General features: G+C 53.6%; 1 protein-coding gene across 7 annotated transcripts in view; it reads left to right on the top strand.

Moving 5' to 3' along the window:
* Window positions 1-18184, top strand: part of CBFA2T2 (CBFA2/RUNX1 partner transcriptional co-repressor 2) — a 63849-nt gene extending 45665 nt beyond the window's left edge. For 5 of the 7 annotated variants that reach the window (XM_083800977.1, XM_083800975.1, XM_083800979.1 and 2 more), the window contains exons 3-11: window positions 3021-3262; window positions 5482-5571; window positions 6133-6314; window positions 6945-7198; window positions 7937-8022; window positions 9162-9357; window positions 12455-12526; window positions 12914-13104; window positions 15623-18184. In XM_083800977.1, coding sequence (XP_083657103.1) covers window positions 3021-3262; window positions 5482-5571; window positions 6133-6314; window positions 6945-7198; window positions 7937-8022; window positions 9162-9357; window positions 12455-12526; window positions 12914-13104; window positions 15623-15907 — 1598 coding nt within the window. In that variant the 3' untranslated portion in view covers window positions 15908-18184. The remainder of the gene's footprint in view (window positions 1-3020; window positions 3263-5481; window positions 5572-6132; window positions 6315-6944; window positions 7199-7936; window positions 8023-9161; window positions 9358-12454; window positions 12527-12913; window positions 13105-15622) is intronic. The other 2 variants (XM_083800978.1, XM_083800976.1) reach the window with 1 other exon arrangement.
* Window positions 18185-19590: the final 1406 nt, after the last annotated feature.

Below are 19590 nucleotides of genomic sequence, written 5' to 3'. Positions count from 1 at the left end.
TGCCCAGCCGCAGAGCAGCCTCGCACACGCCAGCAGCTTCCTTCACCTAGCAGGGTGTTGCTTGGAGGTGGCTTCCCCAAATGGCCTTTTTCTAGAAAGAGCACAAGCTCCTTTCCCCCCCCCCTTATACAACATTTAAGTCATCCTCTTTTAAAAGCATTATTCCAGAGCAAAGCAATTTTACTTAACATTTGGGCTTGAAATTATCTTACCCCCGCAAGTGGCACATACGTACTTTTCAGGCTCTGCCTGCCTTTTATTCCCCGTGCTGACAGTCTCCCTAGCTGGTTTTGTATTGCTTTGCTATCCACAGTGGTGTCTGGGATATCTCACGGTTTCATGTTGGCAGGGGATTTCGCAGATTTACAATTCAGCCTCTCTTTCAGGACACTCACTAATGTATTGAGTGATGCTGGCAATAACGCTAATCACTGGGTTATCCCGCCAGACACGTTGTCCCCATCTTTATACACTGAGGGTTTTTTAATGGCTCTCCTTTTGCGAAGGCAGAAAAAGACCATTAGCAAAGTGACAGAAATTAATTTTTCCAATAAGGTTGTTTGACACACTGTTAAGGTCCAAGTAGCCTGAATCTGCTGATTCCAGATGACTTAATTGCCTCTTTTCAAGAGAGATGAGAGCTGCAACCTGTAATGAAGTTTACTCTTGCTTTTTAACTTCTCAGCTGTGCCTAAGGGTCTTGGTCAGAGCCAGCCTGCGCGTACCGTGCCCTGTAAAAGCCCACAGCATGGGTAAGCGAGGAGGAGCACACTAGAGGAGGGCTTTGCCTGCATTCAGGCAGCAAACCGGTAACAGAAGGGCTGGAAAAACAAGGAAAGTCTTAGACTGTTCAGTACCTAAAGCAGATTTTAATGGTGTGGCCCCAGGCGATGACTTTTCTGTTCCACCTCACACCTGTAATTCCACCAGGGTCTGCGCCGTCTCCCCAGCCCCGCGCTTGCTTGCTTCGGCGCTGCTTTCTCATCTGGAGCACAGGACCTGGTAAGGCTCCGTGGTCTGTGGCTGAGCAGATCCTGGAGATAGGCAGGATCAGATAACTGCCAGCTGCTCTGCGGTAATCCAGTTTGCAAGAGGGTCAGACAGGGTGAGCCTAAAAATGCTGAGAGCAGTTACCGGAGCTGCGTCCATCTAAAGACAGCCCCGGCTTGCTGGGCTACCGCAGCATCGCCCGAGTTCATCAACCGCTGCCTCCTGCCCTGGGCAGCTCCCTGCCCCTGCAGCCCCTGCAGCCCCTGCTTCTTCCTGCCTGCACACAGAGCAGCCTGTGCTCTCCTCCTCTTTCCTGTGAAAGAAAAGAGGAAGAGAAATAGAGAATGGGGCAAAGTGCCTCGGCCGCAGGCTTCAGAGAGCACAGAGCTGAGCAGCCCACCTCTGCTTGAGCGGAGCTCCTTCTGGGTGTCTTTGCACCATATTTATAACATTTGTATTATGAATTAAATGCTCATTATGAGTATTTGTCGTTACCTTTCAAATTAGCTCAGTGCTTGCTGGTACACCCCGTATTGCTAATCCCGTGGGTGCATGCAGTGTCTCTGCAGGACGTATCTGCTCCTGTACTGGCTCAGGGAAGCCGGTGCGGACAAGAAGTTCCCAAGTTGCGTTGATCCATAACAGAAGGCATGAGCTCATTGTGCCTTTACACCTCTGTCCTCACAATCTGAAATGAGAATTTACCTTCATTTCATCGTCCCTGTGCGTGCAAAGGGACGTGTCTTTGTTATGCCCCAAAAAAGCCTTTCACCCCTTGGTTAGCACAAGCCAGCTTTGAAGGTCTCTTCAGCCTTATCTTTCCCTTGGATCTTAACTGACTGTGGTTCATCTTCCCCGGGCTCACCACGGCAGGTCCAGGTGCGTGGAGCCTGCACAACCTCGGTGTGCCCCAGGGCGGTTTAACTGCTCAAGTACGTCCCGTATTTTTCTCTGAAAACCCCTAACCGGTGGTGTTCTTTGGAAGAGCCAAGAAGCAATCTTTGTGAAACCGCGGTGGAAGTTTTTGCATCTTTTACGTGCTGTGCTCCTTCAGGAGCAGCACACGCCTTCCCCTGCCCGGGCATGCCAGGGTGCGAGGGCAGCTCTGGCAGAGCAATGGCTCTGGTGTCCTTCAGCACTCGCCTTCACAAAGGGTTTGGGTCTGGGCTTTTAAGGATAACCCAGTGCGGCAGCTGAAACTGTATTTAGATGATGTACTTTTCACCTCCAAAATTCTGGGTTTGTGAGGAGTTGGGCCCCAAGCGCACAGCTGCTCTCCACCATTTCCCAGACACGACTTCAGATTGCACAACGGCAGTGTGGGGATGTCAACAATTTATTCTAATCCCTTGCGGACTTCCCAAACTTCCACAACCGAAGTCTGTTTCAACACGCTTTCTGCTCAGAGGAGGCAAAGTCGCAGATGGGACCAGGTTGGGAAAACAAGCGTGCTTGCGAAACGCCCTGCAAGTCCCCGGGGAGGCGCGCGGCTGGGCGCACGGGGCAGGAGGCACCCCTCAGGACGTGCCGCCAGCCCTCCGCAGCGCCTGAGCTTCGGTGCCTGTCAGCAGGTCCCAGGCTGCGGCGAGCACTGCGGGCTGCCTGTAAACGATGTGGCTGGGGGGGGATTATTGGATCAGCTGGGGTCATTTTCTGCATGACACAGACAGAAAAACACCGCTTGGTAGTTCTTGCCGAGGGCTGTAAACTTTGGGATCAGGCACGTTCAATTCCTTGGGCTGAGCGTGTGGCACGATGTGGGCTGCCGTGGCGTCAGCTTCGTGCAGCCTGACCCCCGTCCCCTTGAGCTGCCTCAAATGAAAACCGAGGGGCACCTGGTTTGTCTGAATATTGTCTGAACCCTAACTCTGTGGGGACACCGGACCTGGAGGAGGGGGACTTGTGCACGAGGGCCCACCCAGAACATCGCCCCGAGCAAGGTTGCTGGTGACCATCTCCATCCTCTTAAACAGCAGCCCTTGGGGACATGCCCGCCTCACGCCGATAACGCTTTTGTCTCTGCCTTGCAGTGCCCAACGGGATAAACCATTCCCCCCCGACGCTCAATGGGGCACCGTCCCCACCCCAGCGGTTTAGCAACGGCCCTGCCTCCTCCTCCTCCTCCTCCCTGACGAACCAGCAGCTCCCAGCCACGTGCGGCGCCCGGCAGCTCAGCAAGCTGAAGCGCTTCCTCACCACCCTGCAGCAGTTTGGCAATGACATTTCTCCAGAGATCGGGGAGAAGGTCCGGACCCTCGTCCTGGCCTTAGTGGTAAGCACCGCCAAGCACAGCCCTGCAAAGCCGCAGAGCGGCCGCGGGGGCTTTGCTGTGGCAAAAGCATCGTAGTGATGGGATCCTGGCAGCCGCCACGTGCTGGCATTGCACAACCGTGTGTGTCTTTACAAGCGGGGCTGTTGACTAAGCACGACTCTGCAATGTTTATGCTTTCTGGTAAACTCACTGACTTTTTTTTTTTCTTGTCTTCAGTGGGTTTCAAAAGCTATTTGGCCAGTTGCGCTGCTTTGACATGAGCCCGGCTGCAGCTGAGCTTAAGGAAACCTAGAAGATTTTGGGCTGAACTTGATTACAAAAGCTGCGTGCCTGGGGCTTTTTGCCATCCTCGCTGGATGTGGTTTGCTGTTGTGGGTGAAACTTCCACACAGTTCAGAGGAGACTGTAGTTTTCTACTAGGGAAACATTTTATTCCTTGCACCCTATAAGCCTAGAGTAGAAGGGATTTACGACTTCTGGAAAATTGGTAGTTGAAAGTTGAAAGCCGCTCTGTCTGAAAGCACCTCTGACTGCAAACCAATGGCTTGTGCGCTCTTTTGAAAAAGCCCCGTTGTGGGTAACTGGTGAGCCTGTCATGCCCAGGGCCCCATCCTATTTCCTGTAGCTCCACAGTACGTTGTGGGGGCGTTGAAAGCACATCTTTCTGAGGGGAAAGAGGGTGATGCTGAATTCTGGGGCTTCTGGAAAGGCCGTGTGGGGTTAGTGTCTGCGTCTACTCCTTTACAGAAGTCCAGTTTGAAGTCTGGAGTGTGTGGAGAACATCATGATGCTTTAAGCATTTCAGTTCTGATATGCAGTGCTGAGCACAGTGTGTATTTAATGGGCTTCTTTCCTCTTTATGGGCTGTCCCGCACAGCTTAACACAGCCCCACCAGCACTGCAGAGTTAACTATTGCCGAGGTCTGTAGGAGATGGGAAATGTGCTACTGCAGCTGGAGGCCTCAGCTTCTGATATTCTGCTGCTTCGCCTGCATTAACAAAGAAATCGGTGGCTGTGCAAACTGTCATTCAGTCATGTTTGTGTTTAGGACAGTCTGAAGGTGCAAAGACAGAAAGGGGCTTGGTAAATCCCATTTCAATGCAATACCTGAGATTTGCAATACCTGAGATCGGTGGTGGTGCGTGCCTGCACAAACAGTAGACGTATAGCCTCCTGCCTCTTTGCATCTTCGGAGAGCTGAAAGCGTCCTTCAGAAAAGAAAAGAATGGGTCTTGCTGCAGGATTGTATCTAAGACTTGCAGATTCACAAATTCGCTGGTAGAAATGGCTGTGCAATCCCCATGCAAGCCTAGCCAAGGCCCTGGAGCACAGCACCATGCCACCTGCCCAGCTGCACCATCACCCAGCACAGCTCCTGAGCTGGCCTCTGCTTTTTGGCAGGCTTGCTCTTGAGGCTCAGTGCACAGCAAATGGGGCTGGACTGCAGGCATGGAGTATTTCTGCTTCCCAGATTGGCAAGGGCAGAACAAATGTGGGGTTGTATGCAGCCTTGGGTTTTCACAGAACTTGAGCACGGGATGCAAAATGCTGCCTCTGAAAGAAGGCGGGCCTGTATATTTCTGTGGATGTAAGGTAGTATCTTAGCTTACCACTTTGGAAAGGAAATTAAAAGCTGTTCAGGTTCCTCTGCTCATCATTCTCACCCCTGACAGCAATTACTGCTGCAGGGACGAGCTTTGTATGTGCAGCGTATCAAATGCTGCTTGTCCAGGGAGCGCACAGCCTAAACAGCCTTGGGGGAGCCAGTGCCACTGGGGTGAGCAGCAGGCTGGCGGTGACTTTGTGGATGGCAGGTAGGTTAGATGAGCTGAGCTGGAAGGGAGGAAGGAAGGGAAGGAGAGCAGCTCAGAGCAGCTGGAGCCACTGCCTGGCTCCCCTGGCCTGCCCCAGGCCACCTGGCCAGGGTGCAGGAGGTGGCAGCTGGGTCCCGCTGCCTCCGGAGCAGGTCCCTGCCTCCCACCCCAGAGCTGGGAGCGCCTGGCTGTGTGCCACGTTCACCCCTTGCCTGGTGCGGTAGATCTTTCTGCTCCATTGACCTGAGTCTTTTTGGCTGTGCTAGGCGGGATCCGATGCAAACGTTGTCAGTCCTGTCATGGCAGATGCAGTCTCCCTTCCAGTTCTGTTCATTTTGAGCTGTTTCCCAAGTGTCTAAAAATAAGAACAAATTGTCATTTCATTTCTTAATTTCTTTTCTCAGAACTCAACGGTGACAATTGAGGAATTTCACTGCAAGCTGCAAGAGGCGACGAACTTCCCCCTAAGGCCATTTGTGATCCCCTTTCTGAAGGTGACAGTGAGCTGATGGGGCTTGCTAACAATTTGTGTGTTGGTCTGTGCTACTTGGCAGCGTGTCACTACTAGCAAAGCTCTCATTTCAAGCACCAGAACAATTCCGTTGAAGTCCAAGACAGACTGCGCAGACCGTAGCGATCGCCATGTGCGACTGGCTCACGGGAAGCTAACGTTGTAATGAGTGCCACATATGTCTGCTTGTGTGTCAGGGATAAGTGAGACAAACCAAGCTCCACGCTGCACCTTCTGATCCCACAATCTTATTTGCCAGTGCTCAGATCTAGAATATTTGGGGTGTTGGCATACGGAGCGTGCCTGGAGCAGCAAGATGCTGGAAGCACGCAGTGCTTCCCCCAGCGCTTTGTTTTCACGTGCGCCAGCTTCGGGTCGTGCTCAGCCCTTGAGAACGCGCAGGTAGATCTGCACGGTGCGGGCATCCCGGGAGGGAACACACTGAGCGGGGCCCAGGCTTCATCCTTTATTGCTCTGAGGGGTTTCGTGTATGGAGCAAATGCCTGTGCAGCCCGCGTGAAGCAGAGCTCTGCCTGTTTTCCAGGCCAACCTCCCTCTGCTCCAGCGCGAGCTGCTGCACTGCGCCCGAGCTGCCAAGCAGACGCCGTCCCAGTACCTGGCGCAGCACGAGCACATCCTGCTGAACACCACCACCGCCTCCCCAGCCGACTCCTCCGAGCTGCTGATCGAGGTCAACGGCAACGGGAAGAGGCACAGCCCGGACAGGTAAGAAGAGCCTTTCGCACTGCCAAGTTCCTGAGGACGTGGTTTTTGTCAGCAGCAAAGGTGAAACAAAATTTGAAGTGGTGTCCAGGGCCAAACCATAAGATCTTAGCACTCCTAACAGCTATGTTAACAAGACGGTGCTGACTATCTGTGGCTGTAGCTTCCCCTCACAGTACTCCTGCACTGAGAACTCAGCTAGGGAACCTTTCTGAGGGCTTTCAGGCAGATTCTGTCCCAGAGGGACTAGTTCAGTAGATGGTCACTGAAATGCCTGGGCTGGAAAGGTGGAGAGCGGCGGCGCTGTCAGCGCTAGGAGGGATACAGCTCATTTTCACTACTTTTATTCCAAGAAAAAGTCGTTATGTAATTATGTGGAGCACACATCAAATTTATAAAAACTGTGAAATCTTAATTTGGTCATGCCTGGAAAGATGAATCACAACACTCAGGCATTTTGAACTTTTTTTTTAACGAGGTCATTTCGTGGATTTGTTCCCAAGTTGAGCATGTTTGTTTTAGCTTCCTGCTTTTACCTCCCAGTAAAACCATCATTGCCCAAAATCTGCATCTTTCCCTTTCTGAGCACGCTGATGCGGTGCTAACGAATCCTGTCTGTCGGTGTGGTTGCAGAAGAGAAGACAACAGCTTTGAGAGAGAGACGCTGCCGACGGAGCCTCCGGCCAAGCGGGTGTGCACCATCAGCCCCGCGCCACGGCACAGCCCGGCCCTCAGCATCCCCCTGATGAACCCCGGCGGGCAGTTCCACCCCACCCCGCCGCCCCTCCAGCACTACACCTTGGAAGACATCGCCACCTCCCATCTCTACAGGGACCCCAGCAAGATGTTGGAGCACAGGGAGATTCGGGACAGGCACAGCAGCCTCGGTGAGAGGGTCTGACGGGCTTTCCGTTGTAGGAGCTGCGAGGTCCAGCAGTGGAGCTGAGGTGTCTGTCCCTGGTTGGCCCCTGCTCAGCCACTCACCTAAAGCTGTGCAATTCCAGGCACATCCCCAACAGAAGGATGAGAGTAGGGAATTCAGAGAAAACATCTAACATTGAAAGGTTTGAAACAGGAAGAATGAGAGGCAGAGTTGCTGTTTCCCTCTGTATGTATAAAGGGTGGAGCCACCGAGGATGAGGAGGAAGGACCTGGTGTTTGTGTTGAGTGTAGCCAACCCAGCAGGCAAAGATGAAGACCATAGAAACAGAACTGAACTTTTCAGAGGTGACTCAGCCAGGAGATGTGTGAAGCCTGGAGAGAACAGAGCTTGACCACCTCCTCTGTCCCCAGCCCTGCTGGGGATGTGTAGGTGAGCTCTCTCTTTCCAACAGGGCAGCCTGAATCATGAGCTCTGAGCTCCTATGGCTTTATAAAAAGGGAACTGCCCTTCCAAGCGAGTCAGGTCCAGACCTGTGAGGGGACTGTAGCACTTTTGAGATGGTGACACAAGCAGGGGTAAAAGCACCAGTACGCAATTAGCCTCCTCTTTGAGAAGTGTTTAAAATCGCAGCTATACATGGTTAGAAATACAGCTCTGTTTATTGCTTCAGGGCCACATTACCTCTCCAGCTCTGAAAGCACTTGGTCCGTCTAACCACTGTTCTGGCTGTGGTTTGTTGCAGGTTTGAATGGAGGGTACCAGGATGAGCTGGTGGACCACCGCTTAACAGAGAGAGAGTGGGCTGATGAGTGGAAGCATCTGGATCATGTAAGGAACATTGGGAGCTGTGGGAAGCTCTGGGGGACACAACCCAGCACTCACCTGCCCCAGTCTGTGATTTTCTTCTTGTTGGTACCATATCCAGGCTTTCCAAGTAGATGAACAAGCCACCACAGGAAGGTCGATGGTGGGGAGGGCAGATAGGAGCAGTAGCAGTTTCCTGGTATTTTTCTTCTGCCCATGGTCAGTGAAAGCCAAACCCAGTCTGGACTCAGTGCTTGACCTGGGGAGTTTCTCCTTTAGAGCATGGCTGTCAGAGCAATCAAGCCCAACCTTTCCCTGCAAAGGTCTTTTCTGCAGCTGCCCAGGCCAGCACTGTACCAACAAGCATGCAGATGTGTTATGTGCAGCAAATATATGGAATTTGCAGAATAACCAACCCCATCATTATTTTTTAAAAGCTTTTTTTCCTGGGTTGCCAGCCTTTTATGGGTCACAGCTGGGTATGGACAACACTTGGTACTTCTGGCAGAGTCTCTGCAGAGCCTGTTGTTCTGCACTGAGTAAGGCTGCTGGTCCAAGCTCTTCACTGGAGCGTTTTCCCTACAGAGAGGGGATTGAAATTCAGCTTTAATCACAAATGCAGAGGGACCCCATGCTTGCTTATATCCAAAAGCTGATGTTTTGTGTGGGTGTCAAGTCCCATAGCTGAATATTGTGAGTTGGGATGTGGCTGTAGAGAGCTGGTACCAGGCCCAATTCCTCTAGGTCAGAGACAGAGGTGTCATAAAAATCATAAAAACCTGTCCCCCAGCCAATAGTGCGTTGCATGGACACACTGTTCCCTTAGCAAAACGGTTTGTTCTTGCCTCCACCTTTAGGAGCATGGCTCTAAAGGTGTTCAGCCACACCTGATGTTGACCAAAGCCAAACGGTGCAGGGGTGACCACCTCCTTCCCAGCTCGTGCTGTGTCCAGGCTCACCTTCACTCCATGCACGGGTACGGGACCCACTGCACCTGCCTGGTTGGGTGCTGCTCCCTCTGGAACACGGCGCTCAGAGCCCGTTCCTCTGCAGAGACTCGCGTTTCACCTTCCCGGCACAGCCCCCCGGGTACCTCCAACGAGAAATCCCGGAGCAGCCCTCGTCGGCAGGCGGAAAAACTGAAAGCTCGTCCTTCCCTGCAGGCGCTGAACTGCATCATGGAGATGGTGGAGAAGACGAGGCGCTCCATGGCGGTGCTGCGGCGCTGCCAGGAGGCAGACCGGGAGGAGCTCAACTACTGGAAGAGGCGCTGCAGCGAGACGGCCGAGACGCGCAAGGCGGGCAGCGAGCTCGTTTCGAGGCAGCACAGCCCCAGCAGCTCCGACTCCATCGGCAGCGGTAAGCGCTGCCCCCGGCCCCGCCGCGAGCGGCACGCGGTGCCAGGCTTCGCGGGAGGGCGGAACGCTGTACGAGGAAAAGCCTTTTTCTTTAAAAATGATCTCTTTAAGGTAGTTGTCTAATTATGGCAAAGCTATACTAAGCATAAAGAGACTGCAATAAATTCAAAATGTAATACAAATTAATCACAGATTGGTTTGGGTTGGAAGGGGCCCCTGCCATGGGCACGGACCCCTCCCACCAGCCCAGGCTGCCCCCAGCCCCATCCAGTGCGACCTTGGGCACCGCCAGGGATGGGGCAGCCACAGCTCCTCGGGGCCGCCTGGGCCAGGGCCTCACCGCCCTCCTCATGAAAAATTTCTTCCTTTTACCCGGTCTAAATCCCCTCTTTTGGTTTAAAACCATTGCCACTTGGCCCTGTCATTACATGCCCTAGTAAAAAGACTTTCTCCATCTCTCTTCACCTCCTTTACACATTGCAAGTCAAGCTTTCTCAGTTTCTAGAAAGAAAAGGCCCACCTTTATGCCTTTCGCTAACATTTCTTAATACCTGCTATACAGAAGAAAACAAAAGAATATATGTGAATTTTTAATTTCAAAAGATTCCATTTTAATTGTAAACTTTTTAATTTACAAAAAAAAAAAAGGCTAATGATTTCTTCTTTCCAGCATGGTGACCGAATGCTGGCTCTAAAACTCTTTAGACTGATAATGAGTTGTTAAATAGAACATACTGAAAAGATCAGCTTGACTTCCCTTAACGAAATTATAGGGAAAAACTCACGCTGGTAAATCACTTTCTGTGATAATTCATCTATCATCGTGGCAATTTTGAGCATTACCTTGTAGATGAAAAGCTGCCATTACTCTCCCCAGTCAAGAACACACAATTTTCACTGAAACCCAAACTATTTTTGACCTTGAAGAATTTAAAAAAAAGTCTTGATTAGTGCATAACTGTTCTCAAAGCTTTGAAGAGAGAGGAGTCATTGACCATGTGGGAGCTCCTGGATGAGCTCCTGGAACCAGCGCTTGCTGAAGTGTGAAGGCACTTTTTGGCAGCAGCTTCTGCTGGTGCTGGGAGAGCGTCTTCCTCGGCTGGGTTAGGTCAGCAGGTGCAGCTCGACACCAGGATCCTCCAAGGCTGAGAACCCAGCTGGGCAGGAAAAGTTGTTGGTTTCCTTCCTCTTCTGCTTCCAGCCTGTCTTGCATAAAGGATTTTAAAGGGCAGGACCTGCTAATTCTGAAAATACTGAAGGCTGGTGTAAGAGCTACTACTACCTGTAGTTCAAGTTATTAATGCTTTTTTTTTTTTTCTATCACGAGTCAATTAACTTCATTGCAACTGAATATTTTTCCCCCTCCAATATGCAAGGGCTTTTTACCCTTCACAAAATCCAAGCCTGACGTGCTGATTTTATGCATTTGGATGGTAATTCTAATCTCCATCCAAAAGCATTTGCTGCAAGTGCTGGAAAAAAAAATCTCATTCATTCAGTAATGAAAATACATGTTTTCTAACAATAATAATAAATGCCAAACTCAAAATGTCAACTTGTTGTAATACAAACAAGTTGAATATGTTACATAAGGAGAGTGAATCTTCCTGCATGTCAAAAGAGCACATTTGAATGAATTTGGGTCCAGCTTAGATTTAGCTGCAGTTGAACAAGTTTTGATAGTTCTCAGGCAGTGAGAATGAGTATTTCATAGGAAAACAATAACAAGTACATGAGCAAAAGCAACTAAAATAGAATATGTTAATGAGCATTTGCTGTTTGCAGCTTTAAATCTTAATTTACCCTTAGGGTTTTAACTCAGTTTGATTTCAGTCATAGCACTTCTAAACAGAAGCAACAGGGAGGATTGTGTATGTGGAAACTTCAGTGTGGGAGCAAGTGCGTAAATGGAAGGAAGAATAAATTAAAAAAAAAAATCCTGCTTCTAAATCAGCCCTTGCCCTGCTTTGGGAGTATCATGCAGATCTGAATTTCAGATTTGAAATTATGAATGGCTTTTAAAGTTTCACTGAAAGAAGGTAACTTAATTTTTGGTTAAAAATAAATAAATTCTGCAATAGCTTGAAGGCTTCTTTTAGAACAATTCTAGAACTGTGAAGAGCGTAGAGGACAAGAAAAGCGTGCAGAGCTTGAGGTCAGGGAGAGGGGAACCAAGCGCGCCGGGCTCCAGCCGATTGCTGAGGGTAGGGACCCAAGGAGCACAGCCAGCCTCTAGCCCTCCAGCACCGGTGTGTAGCACAGCCTGGATACTTGCAGCCCCGTGCTGCTGAAGGTGATAACATTTCTGGTTTTATCGGGAGCCTTGTTGATGTTTTCTCCCTTCCCGGGAACCCGGAGCCAATTTCCAAACTGTCGCTGTTGAGAGAAGGTGCAGCTAAATGTCAGGAAGCTTCCCCGGGCGCGCTGCAGACTGCCACGAGCTTAAATAACCTCACAGCCCTTGACATGAATCAGCTTTCGTTCTGCCAGTGCCATCTGACCCTTCAGAAAGTTCCTCTGAAGTGTTAAAAAAAGGGATGCGGATAGAAGACAGTACCAGGTTTCTGCAGCCTGTGTTTAGATCCTCATATGAGTGTCCCCATCTGTCACGTTGGCTCCCTGGGGGCGTACGGGTGCTGGGGAATGTATACACCTCTCACTGCAAGAGAGCTTGCAGGACGCTTTGTCCATCGAGTCGAGTCTTTGAATTGCCCCTGGGAATGGAAAGTGCTGCCTTTAATGTAAACTGCTGCTCCTATAGATTGATGTTCCAAGCCAGTGGGCAGTGCAGATGTTTGATGGCATATATTTATAAGCATTGCTTGTTGTTATAAAGTACCAGGAGATGGAAATGGGTTATACTGCATCATAAATTATGCAGGGCGCTAATTAAATGTTGTAATTTATCATCTAAGTGTTTGATGAATGGCCCTAACTGTAGGAATCCTTTGTTTCAAGTTTTAGCCTGTTAACCCTACCCTGCCTGGCTGATGTCTGTGCCAGGTCCCCAGACGCAGCCGGGCATTCCCCAGCCACCCCGCGGCCGGCAGTGGGCCGGGATGAGGCTCTGCCAACCTTTCCTCTGTCCCTTATTCCAGCAGATTCGTTGCGGGAGTTCAGCAGCAGGTCGGGAACGGGCTACGTCACCGAAGAGATATGGAAAAAAGCTGGTAAGTGTTTGTTAGGAACCTTGGCAAGGGATGCTGCCAGATCGTTTGAGGTAAACACAGATGCTGCACGTCGCTCCGCAGCAACTGGAGAAGCCCAGCTGCAGGAAAGCCCCAGGATGTGCACATCTGGCTGCCCGCTCCCCTGGCCCCGGCTTTGCCAAGGGTGCTCCTTCGTACGGTGTCGGCGGAGAGCCCGCGGGGCCGAGCCCGGCTCTGCTGTTCGCGGGAGCAGCCGTGGCAGCGGTGCCAACCGAGCCCCTTGTCCCCCACCCGCGGGTGTCCCAAATCTAGAGGGGACGCGGCACAGCAGCTCCGTGCCCCCGTCGTGCCCAGGCTGGCGTCCCCCCGAGGCTCGGGCAGGCTGCTGAGGCTGCTGTTCCCTTCCAGAAGAAGCCGTGAACGAGGTGAAGCGCCAGGCCATGTCGGAGGTGCAGAAGGCCGTGGCGGAGGCCGAGCAGAAGGCCTTTGAGATGATCGCCTCCGAGAGGGCTCGCATGGAGCAGACCATTGCGGATGCCAAGCGCCAGGCTACTGAGGACGCTTTCCTTGTGATCAACGAACAGGAGGAGTCTACAGAGGTACGGTGCCAGGGCCGGTCCAGCTGCGGGGACGTCCCCAGCGGGGAGTTTCAGGGACTCACCAAGGCCCTGAGTCCTGCCCAGGGATGGCTTGGAGCCTGCAGGTCCCCATCCCTTTTCCCTTTTAAAAGCCTCTCTCCAGTCAGTAACTAAAAGGATGCATTGATACTGTAAAAAAGAAAACTTTAGCTTTTGTTTTATTGGCAGAGGAATCAGCCTAAACTGATTCCCCTCTGGAGGAGCCTCTGGCACCCTTGGGCGCAGTGCGGTTGTGTGAGGGCACAGCTGGACACCGGTAGCTGGACCCAGGGTAGCCACCAGGGATTTCTGTGCACTTAGAGAGCAAAGAGAAAAGGGTGCTGGTGGGTACGGCTTGCCGCTTTGCTCAGAAATCTGCTGCTGTGGAGTACCTGATGGGCGCAGATAAGGAATTGCAGTTTGCAGGCTTTAGAACAGTGCAGGGTAGAAACTGGGTCGGAGTTACCCATTTCTCGATGGTCTGTAATCACACCCTGCGTTGGTGCTGACCAGCACCAGGATACATGCTGCCTTGGACCTTGTCGGTTTGTTAGCTCACCAAAGACGTGCCCGGGCAGCGTGTGTTAGCTTCTCTCCAGAAACAGGCTCCGCAGTGCTCTTGCTCCTCTGATCCCATGAGATCAGGGAGAAACCTGCATGTGGGACAGCTGTCCCTGCCCTGCAGAGGGCTGGTAACACCTAACGAGGTTTTTGCATCTCAGAAAAGAACGGATGGCTCCTGGTTTGTCATAGCCAGCGACACCTGCTGAGTGGGTGTCTCAGGGAATTCCTTTCCACCCCTCAGTCATTAATTATTACTCTCACTGTTCTTTAACTGGAAACACATTTCATTAGGCTTTGGAGATCTCAGCTGGACTGAGCACAAATTGCTCGGTTAATTCCTACGCTGCGATGTCACAGCCACTTGTGGCTGGCTTATTGCTTTCATTTCTCTGCACAAACACTTTGGGCTTCGCCTCTGTTTCTGCTGACCAAAAATCTGATGGGACCGAGGGCTTCGTGTCGCTTCAGGCCACGTGGGCAGCGAGTCCGGTTCCCTTCTGCCGCAGGGTTCGGGACGCTCTGGTCACCCCGCACGGCAGGAGCCATGTAAGCATCAGGTGTTATTCCAGTGGTGGACATGCTGTGATGCTTCCCGTTAAATCACTGAAGGAGAAATGTGGCAGTCAGTAAACACACGATGGGAGTGGGTGGAACTGCTCGGGAAGAAATGAGATAAGCAATGATCTTTCTGTAGGGGAATACCAGAGGAGCGTCCTCCTCCTGTCTGCCCGTTCCCCTCGCGGTGCTGCTGCACAGGGGGGTGGGAGCAGTGCAGGGCCTTGGGAGCTGAGTGAGCACCCCGTGAGCCCCGTGTCCCTGGCCCATTTCACTGAGGGCCCTGTTGGCAAGCTGGCGTGTTCTGGCGTGCCGGGGAACCTCGGCAATACGACTGAAGCTGCTGCTCCGAGTGTGAACAGCCGCACAGTGGTGTCCCAGCTCTCCCAGTTACTGCAGGCTGCCGTGGGGCTTCTCCCGGTTGCGAGTCCTGCTTCTCCCAGCAGCTGCCCGCTCCCGACCGGCTCGCTCGGGCTCTTTGGCAGCCCCGAAGTCGCTGTGGGTGCAGATCCTGTCGGTGGGCGCGTGGGGCGCGCCGTGCCGCCCGCCTGCCCCAGCAGCCTTCCGCTCGCCTTCGTGGCAGCAGCGGCCAGCGAAATGTGCCCCGTTGGGCCGGGGTTGGAGAGGCCCGGGGCTCTGGCAGGGGCTGCTCTTTCACAGCTGAACCTGCCCTCCCAGTAGGCGTTTGCTAATGCACGGCTCCAGCTGCAGGGAAGCTAATCCTCCCGCTCCCCTCTTCGGAGCAGCTGCGGCCGCAGCTCCCGGCGCTGGCCCCCTGCCCCCGTGCTCGCGCCGAGCGGCTCGGGCTGCGAGCCCACCAGCTGACGCCTCGCCCGCCGGCCAGAGGGGCTTTGCTCCTCTTCCAGACTGAAGCCTGCGCGCTGGCAGCGCTTCCACCTGGCTGGGAGGCTTTCAAATGGGCTTTTTCTTTTCCAAATTAGCCGGCTCTGACCTCTTGTGCAGCTAGGCAGGGTGCAGAGCAAATGGTGCCTGTGCAGCGCTGTAATCCCCGCGGAGAGCGCTTGGCTGGGAGCGGTACCAAAATAGAGCTGCTTAAAACAGGAAATAAAAAGACCAAATAGCAGCATCTGTGGTGTGTTTTTCAGTCCTTGCCTGCTGTTTCCTGTGTGCGTTTGGGTGGATCTAGGGGAGAGGATGTGTGCAGTGCAGTCTGGCAGGCTTTTGTAGGGCAGAGGAGTAGGGGTTAGTACCCTTGGCAAAGGTCTGTGAAATAGCAAGATTTGATGGATTGCTCATCTTAACATTACTAAATCTGGGCCAGAGGGGGATGGACGTCCCCTCCAGAGCTGTCGAGTCAGCACTGTCCTACAGCTCTGGAAACTAAACCCGTTCTGAAGTGTGGTGTCTTGGGTCCTTTCAGAGTTGCTGGAACTGCGGCCGCAAGGCCAGCGAGACCTGCAGTGGCTGCAACATCGCCCGGTACTGCGGCTCCTTCTGCCAGCACAAGGACTGGGAGAGGCACCACCGGATCTGCGGCCAAAGCCTGCACAGCCAGAGCAAGCCGCTGGCTCTGCCCGCGGGGCGCTCCACAGCCGCCAAGGGCATCGACGGCGTGTCCAGCCCGGCCCTCGAGAAGACTTCGGCAGCCACGTCTCGATCCTCCACTCCAGCATCTGTGACAGCAATAGAAACGAACGGACTCTAAAAGGAAAGTTTTGGTTCAGTCCATTTGGTTAGTTTTCCCGATTTTTTTTTAAGTTGGAAAAAAAAAAAAAAACACCGCAGAAACTTCTGTCACTTGACACAATTGACAAATCCACGCCGCCTCCTCCAGAGCACCGGCACTTGGGCTTTGCCATCTCATTCTGCCTTTTTTCAGGCTCATAAAGGACTTGGGTCGGCCTCGCTCAAGGTGCCTCCGTGCTGCTCTCTCCAAAGGGTCGCCCCCAGAGCATCGTTTGGGACCCGGGGGAGGCCGGGCACTCGCTCGGGGGAACCTGGCCTCCATGGAGCGCCGGCAGGAAATGCTGAGCGAGCAGCGCCCAGCCAAGGAGCCCTGTTCTCAAGGGTCAAACATGCTCAGGCTCTTTTCCTGAGGTGTCTGAACTGCCTCCTCATTCAGCTACCTTTTTTCCATAATATGCATCTTTTCTTTTTTAATCTTGCTCCCAGAAAACGGTTTCTCAGTTAGCCGTGCTGGCTCTTTGTTGCTTTGAACAGACCAGAGCCGATTTTCCAGCAAGAGCATCTCATTCTCTAGTGCAATGACAAACATGTAGCTGCTCGGGGATAGCTGAGCCTGCTTCTCTTCTCCTGCCTGCGGAGGGTGGTGGCTCCAGGCTGCAGAGGCTGAGGAGAGGACACGTCTGCTGAGGACAGCTCTAAACCAAATGTCAGTACCAGGGAAGTACAGCTGGTCACTTCTGGAGGGCCTGGTTTTAATCCCTTTCTGTAACTGGACAGGCAGTTGTGTGATTCTCGGGGTTGGACCTTTGCTGAGTGAAAAACATGCAGACCAAATCTGGATTCCTTGTGGGCAGTTATTGCTTTTTCCACCTGGCTACCATTATTTTGCTGTGCAGAAAGCATTTTTTCATTGCATGGAAGTTGTTGGTTTGAGAGTTACTGGTGGTGTTTTTAACCACAAAGATTGCAACGGGTTATTTATAGCCCATTCTCTCCCCGCACGTTGGCCAAACAAATGATGCAGGACTCGGCAGCCTGTGCTGGTTCTTACCCACCCCGGGGATCCCACTGGCCCCACTGGAGGTGCGCGGGGACGCGCGGCCCTGCCGGGGGCCCCGTGCAGCTGCCCCCGCCTTGTCGGCACCCAACCCAAAACCACGGGGTGCAGCAGGGACCCAGCACCGGCCTCAGGAGGCTGCTGTGGGAGAAGAGCCCCTGCTTCGGCGCGCAGGGAGGGCTCGGGGGCAGCCCGCGGAGCTCTGACCCGCGAACAGCTACAGCGGGGCGCCGGGCACGCAGCGGGGCTCGGCTCCGGCGCTTCCTTTGAGCTCTCCCCTCGGAGGCAGCACGGCTGATGGGGCGTGCCCTCGGGGATGCGCACTGATTGCACATGCTGTGCGCAAATGGGATCTAGGAAGGCAGCTATTCAGCAAAGCTGTGTTTCCGTGACTGTTTTTGTATGATTGCTGGGTTGGAGCCCAATGAGGCAAGTAATTCCCAAATTATTTTTGATCACTTTTTCAATTGGAGGTGAATAATAGAGATGTAATGAACAGTCACCGAGTTTGCCGTGGTGTAGCTGTCTGCTGGCTGTCAGTGGTGTGCCCAGGGATAACCGAGTTACCCAGCGAACCAGCTTTGTCCCTCGGGGAACGTTGTTTTGGAAGCTGCTGTCAGGGGATAGAGTGGGTGAGTCCCGCATCGGCGAGGTTTTAGTTTGAAAAAAAAGCCACGAAGTCTCCTGGTTTTCACAAAAGCTCTCAAGTGGCCGCTGGGACTGTCCCGTGTCCGCAGCACAACGCACAAGAACTCGGCGCTGCCTCAGGTACCCAACACGGGGCTGCGGCGTCCCGGCGGTTCCCTGCAGCCCTGGCCGCACTCCGGGGGCCAGCGGGGGCCAAGCGCTGCCAGAGCAGCTGAGAAAGGAACGAGCACGGTGCAGTGCTGGAGTAAATTGCTTGTAAATAGATTGTCTTCCATAATTCTCATGCAACTTTGGCTGTGTATTAAAATTAACCCCAGTGTAAATGAATGAAGTACTAACGGTCATGATTAGAACGATTGCTTTTTTAAAAAAAAAATTGTAATGATAAATGTGAAATTCAGACATGGGAAGAGGACTTGTTGGGTTGAGTTTTCTATTTTTTTTTTTGACATTTAATTCTGTAATAGGAATTTGTTACTTCATTCCTGTGCATAACTTATTTAATGTACTGTATAAAGGAACCCAAACTGTTACAGATGTATTTAGTTTGTTCTACTCAAAAGTAGTCAATAAAAAGACTATATTCATCATACAGCTCCTCATTCCTCTTTCTTTAAAGGACCAGCGCTTTACGGCGGTGCCCAGGCAGCTGCCGGGGCTGCTGCAGGGGCGCAGGCAGAGCTGGACTTGAGTCGGCTGCTGGGGAACTTTGGTTCTCTTTCCAGCCGCATTTAAGCATGGCCTTTCAGAGCACGTTGTTGTGTTGGGGCACCGAGGAGCCTGCAGCGTGCTTGGGGGGGGGGGGGGGCTTGCAGTGCCAACCCCTTGCCGCCTGCTCCCCAGCACCTAGGGGACAGTGGGGGGACCCCAGAGCCTGGCTCCTCTGCGTGGGGGGGCTCAGAGAACCAGCAGGGAGCATCTCAGCAGTGCCCCCACCCTCCTGAACTAAATGCAGAACTCGGGGACAAAGCCTCCAAGTGCCCATGGCCGGGGGTGTCCTGGCAGCCGGGGAGGCCCTGGAGCATGGGGCTGCGGCCACAGGGGGCTGGCAGCAGGGTGGTGCCACTGAGGGCAAGCGCCGGGCTGGGAAACGGGGCTGCCCAAAGCTGGGGGTGGCTGCACGTAGTCCCGGGCCCAGCAGGAGCAAAGTTAGCGCAGGAGCTGGCGCTTGGAGCTGCCCTGGGGCTGCTGGCTGCACTTTGCCTCGGGACGTGCCCTGGCTCTGCTCGTCCATCGGGGTGAGCAGCTCCAGCCCCCGACTTTCCCGTGGTCCCTTCCTGCGCGGCTCCTCCAGGGGCTGTCCCCCTGCTCCCAGCAACCTGCTCCTTTGGCTGGGGCAATCAGGGGCCGTTGATGTAATTAGGCAAATGAGCAGGATGGGGCCCAGCTGGGAGCTAGGCCAGGCTGCGCACTCCCTACCTGCTTGGGCAGCAGTTGGGTTCGATGGCACAAGTGGGGCTTTGGGCTGCTGGGGCTGCAAGCTGGCAGCAGCTGCTGCTATTCCCCTGCTAGGGAAGGGTCTCGCTCTCTCCCGACCCCACCTCTGTGGCCAGGGGTGAGCTGGGTCCCCTCCTGCGCCCCGTCCCAGCAGGGAGCCCCTGGCTGCTGCCACCCACCAGCACGGGGCGAATCCCCGCGGGTTTCGGGCCCATCGGTGACCCCCCTGCGGCGGCGTGGCGGGGTGCTGGCGGGCAGCTCCCAGCCTCAGCCCTGCTCCTCGTAACCCCGACCCGTGCAGGGAGCCACCGCCCTTCGCATCCTACGCCCAGGGGGCTGCTCGTGCAGCCAGGCTGGCCCCAGTGACCCGCTGCACGTGTCTGCGTGGCCACGGCCGGCAGAGTCCCCCCGACGCGAGAGCTGCGCCCCACTGCCCCTTCAGCCACAGGGTGAGTGCGTTTTAATAACTGCAACTGGGGATGGGGGAGAACCGGTCAAATGCACGTTTCGCCGCATCTCTGGGGGTGCTGCTGGGTTGCAGCATCCCTCGGGGGGCGGGA

This window comes from Anser anser (assembly GCF_964211835.1).
Source record: "Anser anser genome assembly, chromosome: 16".
Classification (NCBI taxonomy): Eukaryota; Metazoa; Chordata; class Aves; order Anseriformes; family Anatidae; genus Anser; species Anser anser.
This window is presented reverse-complemented; position numbering and strand designations above follow the sequence as displayed.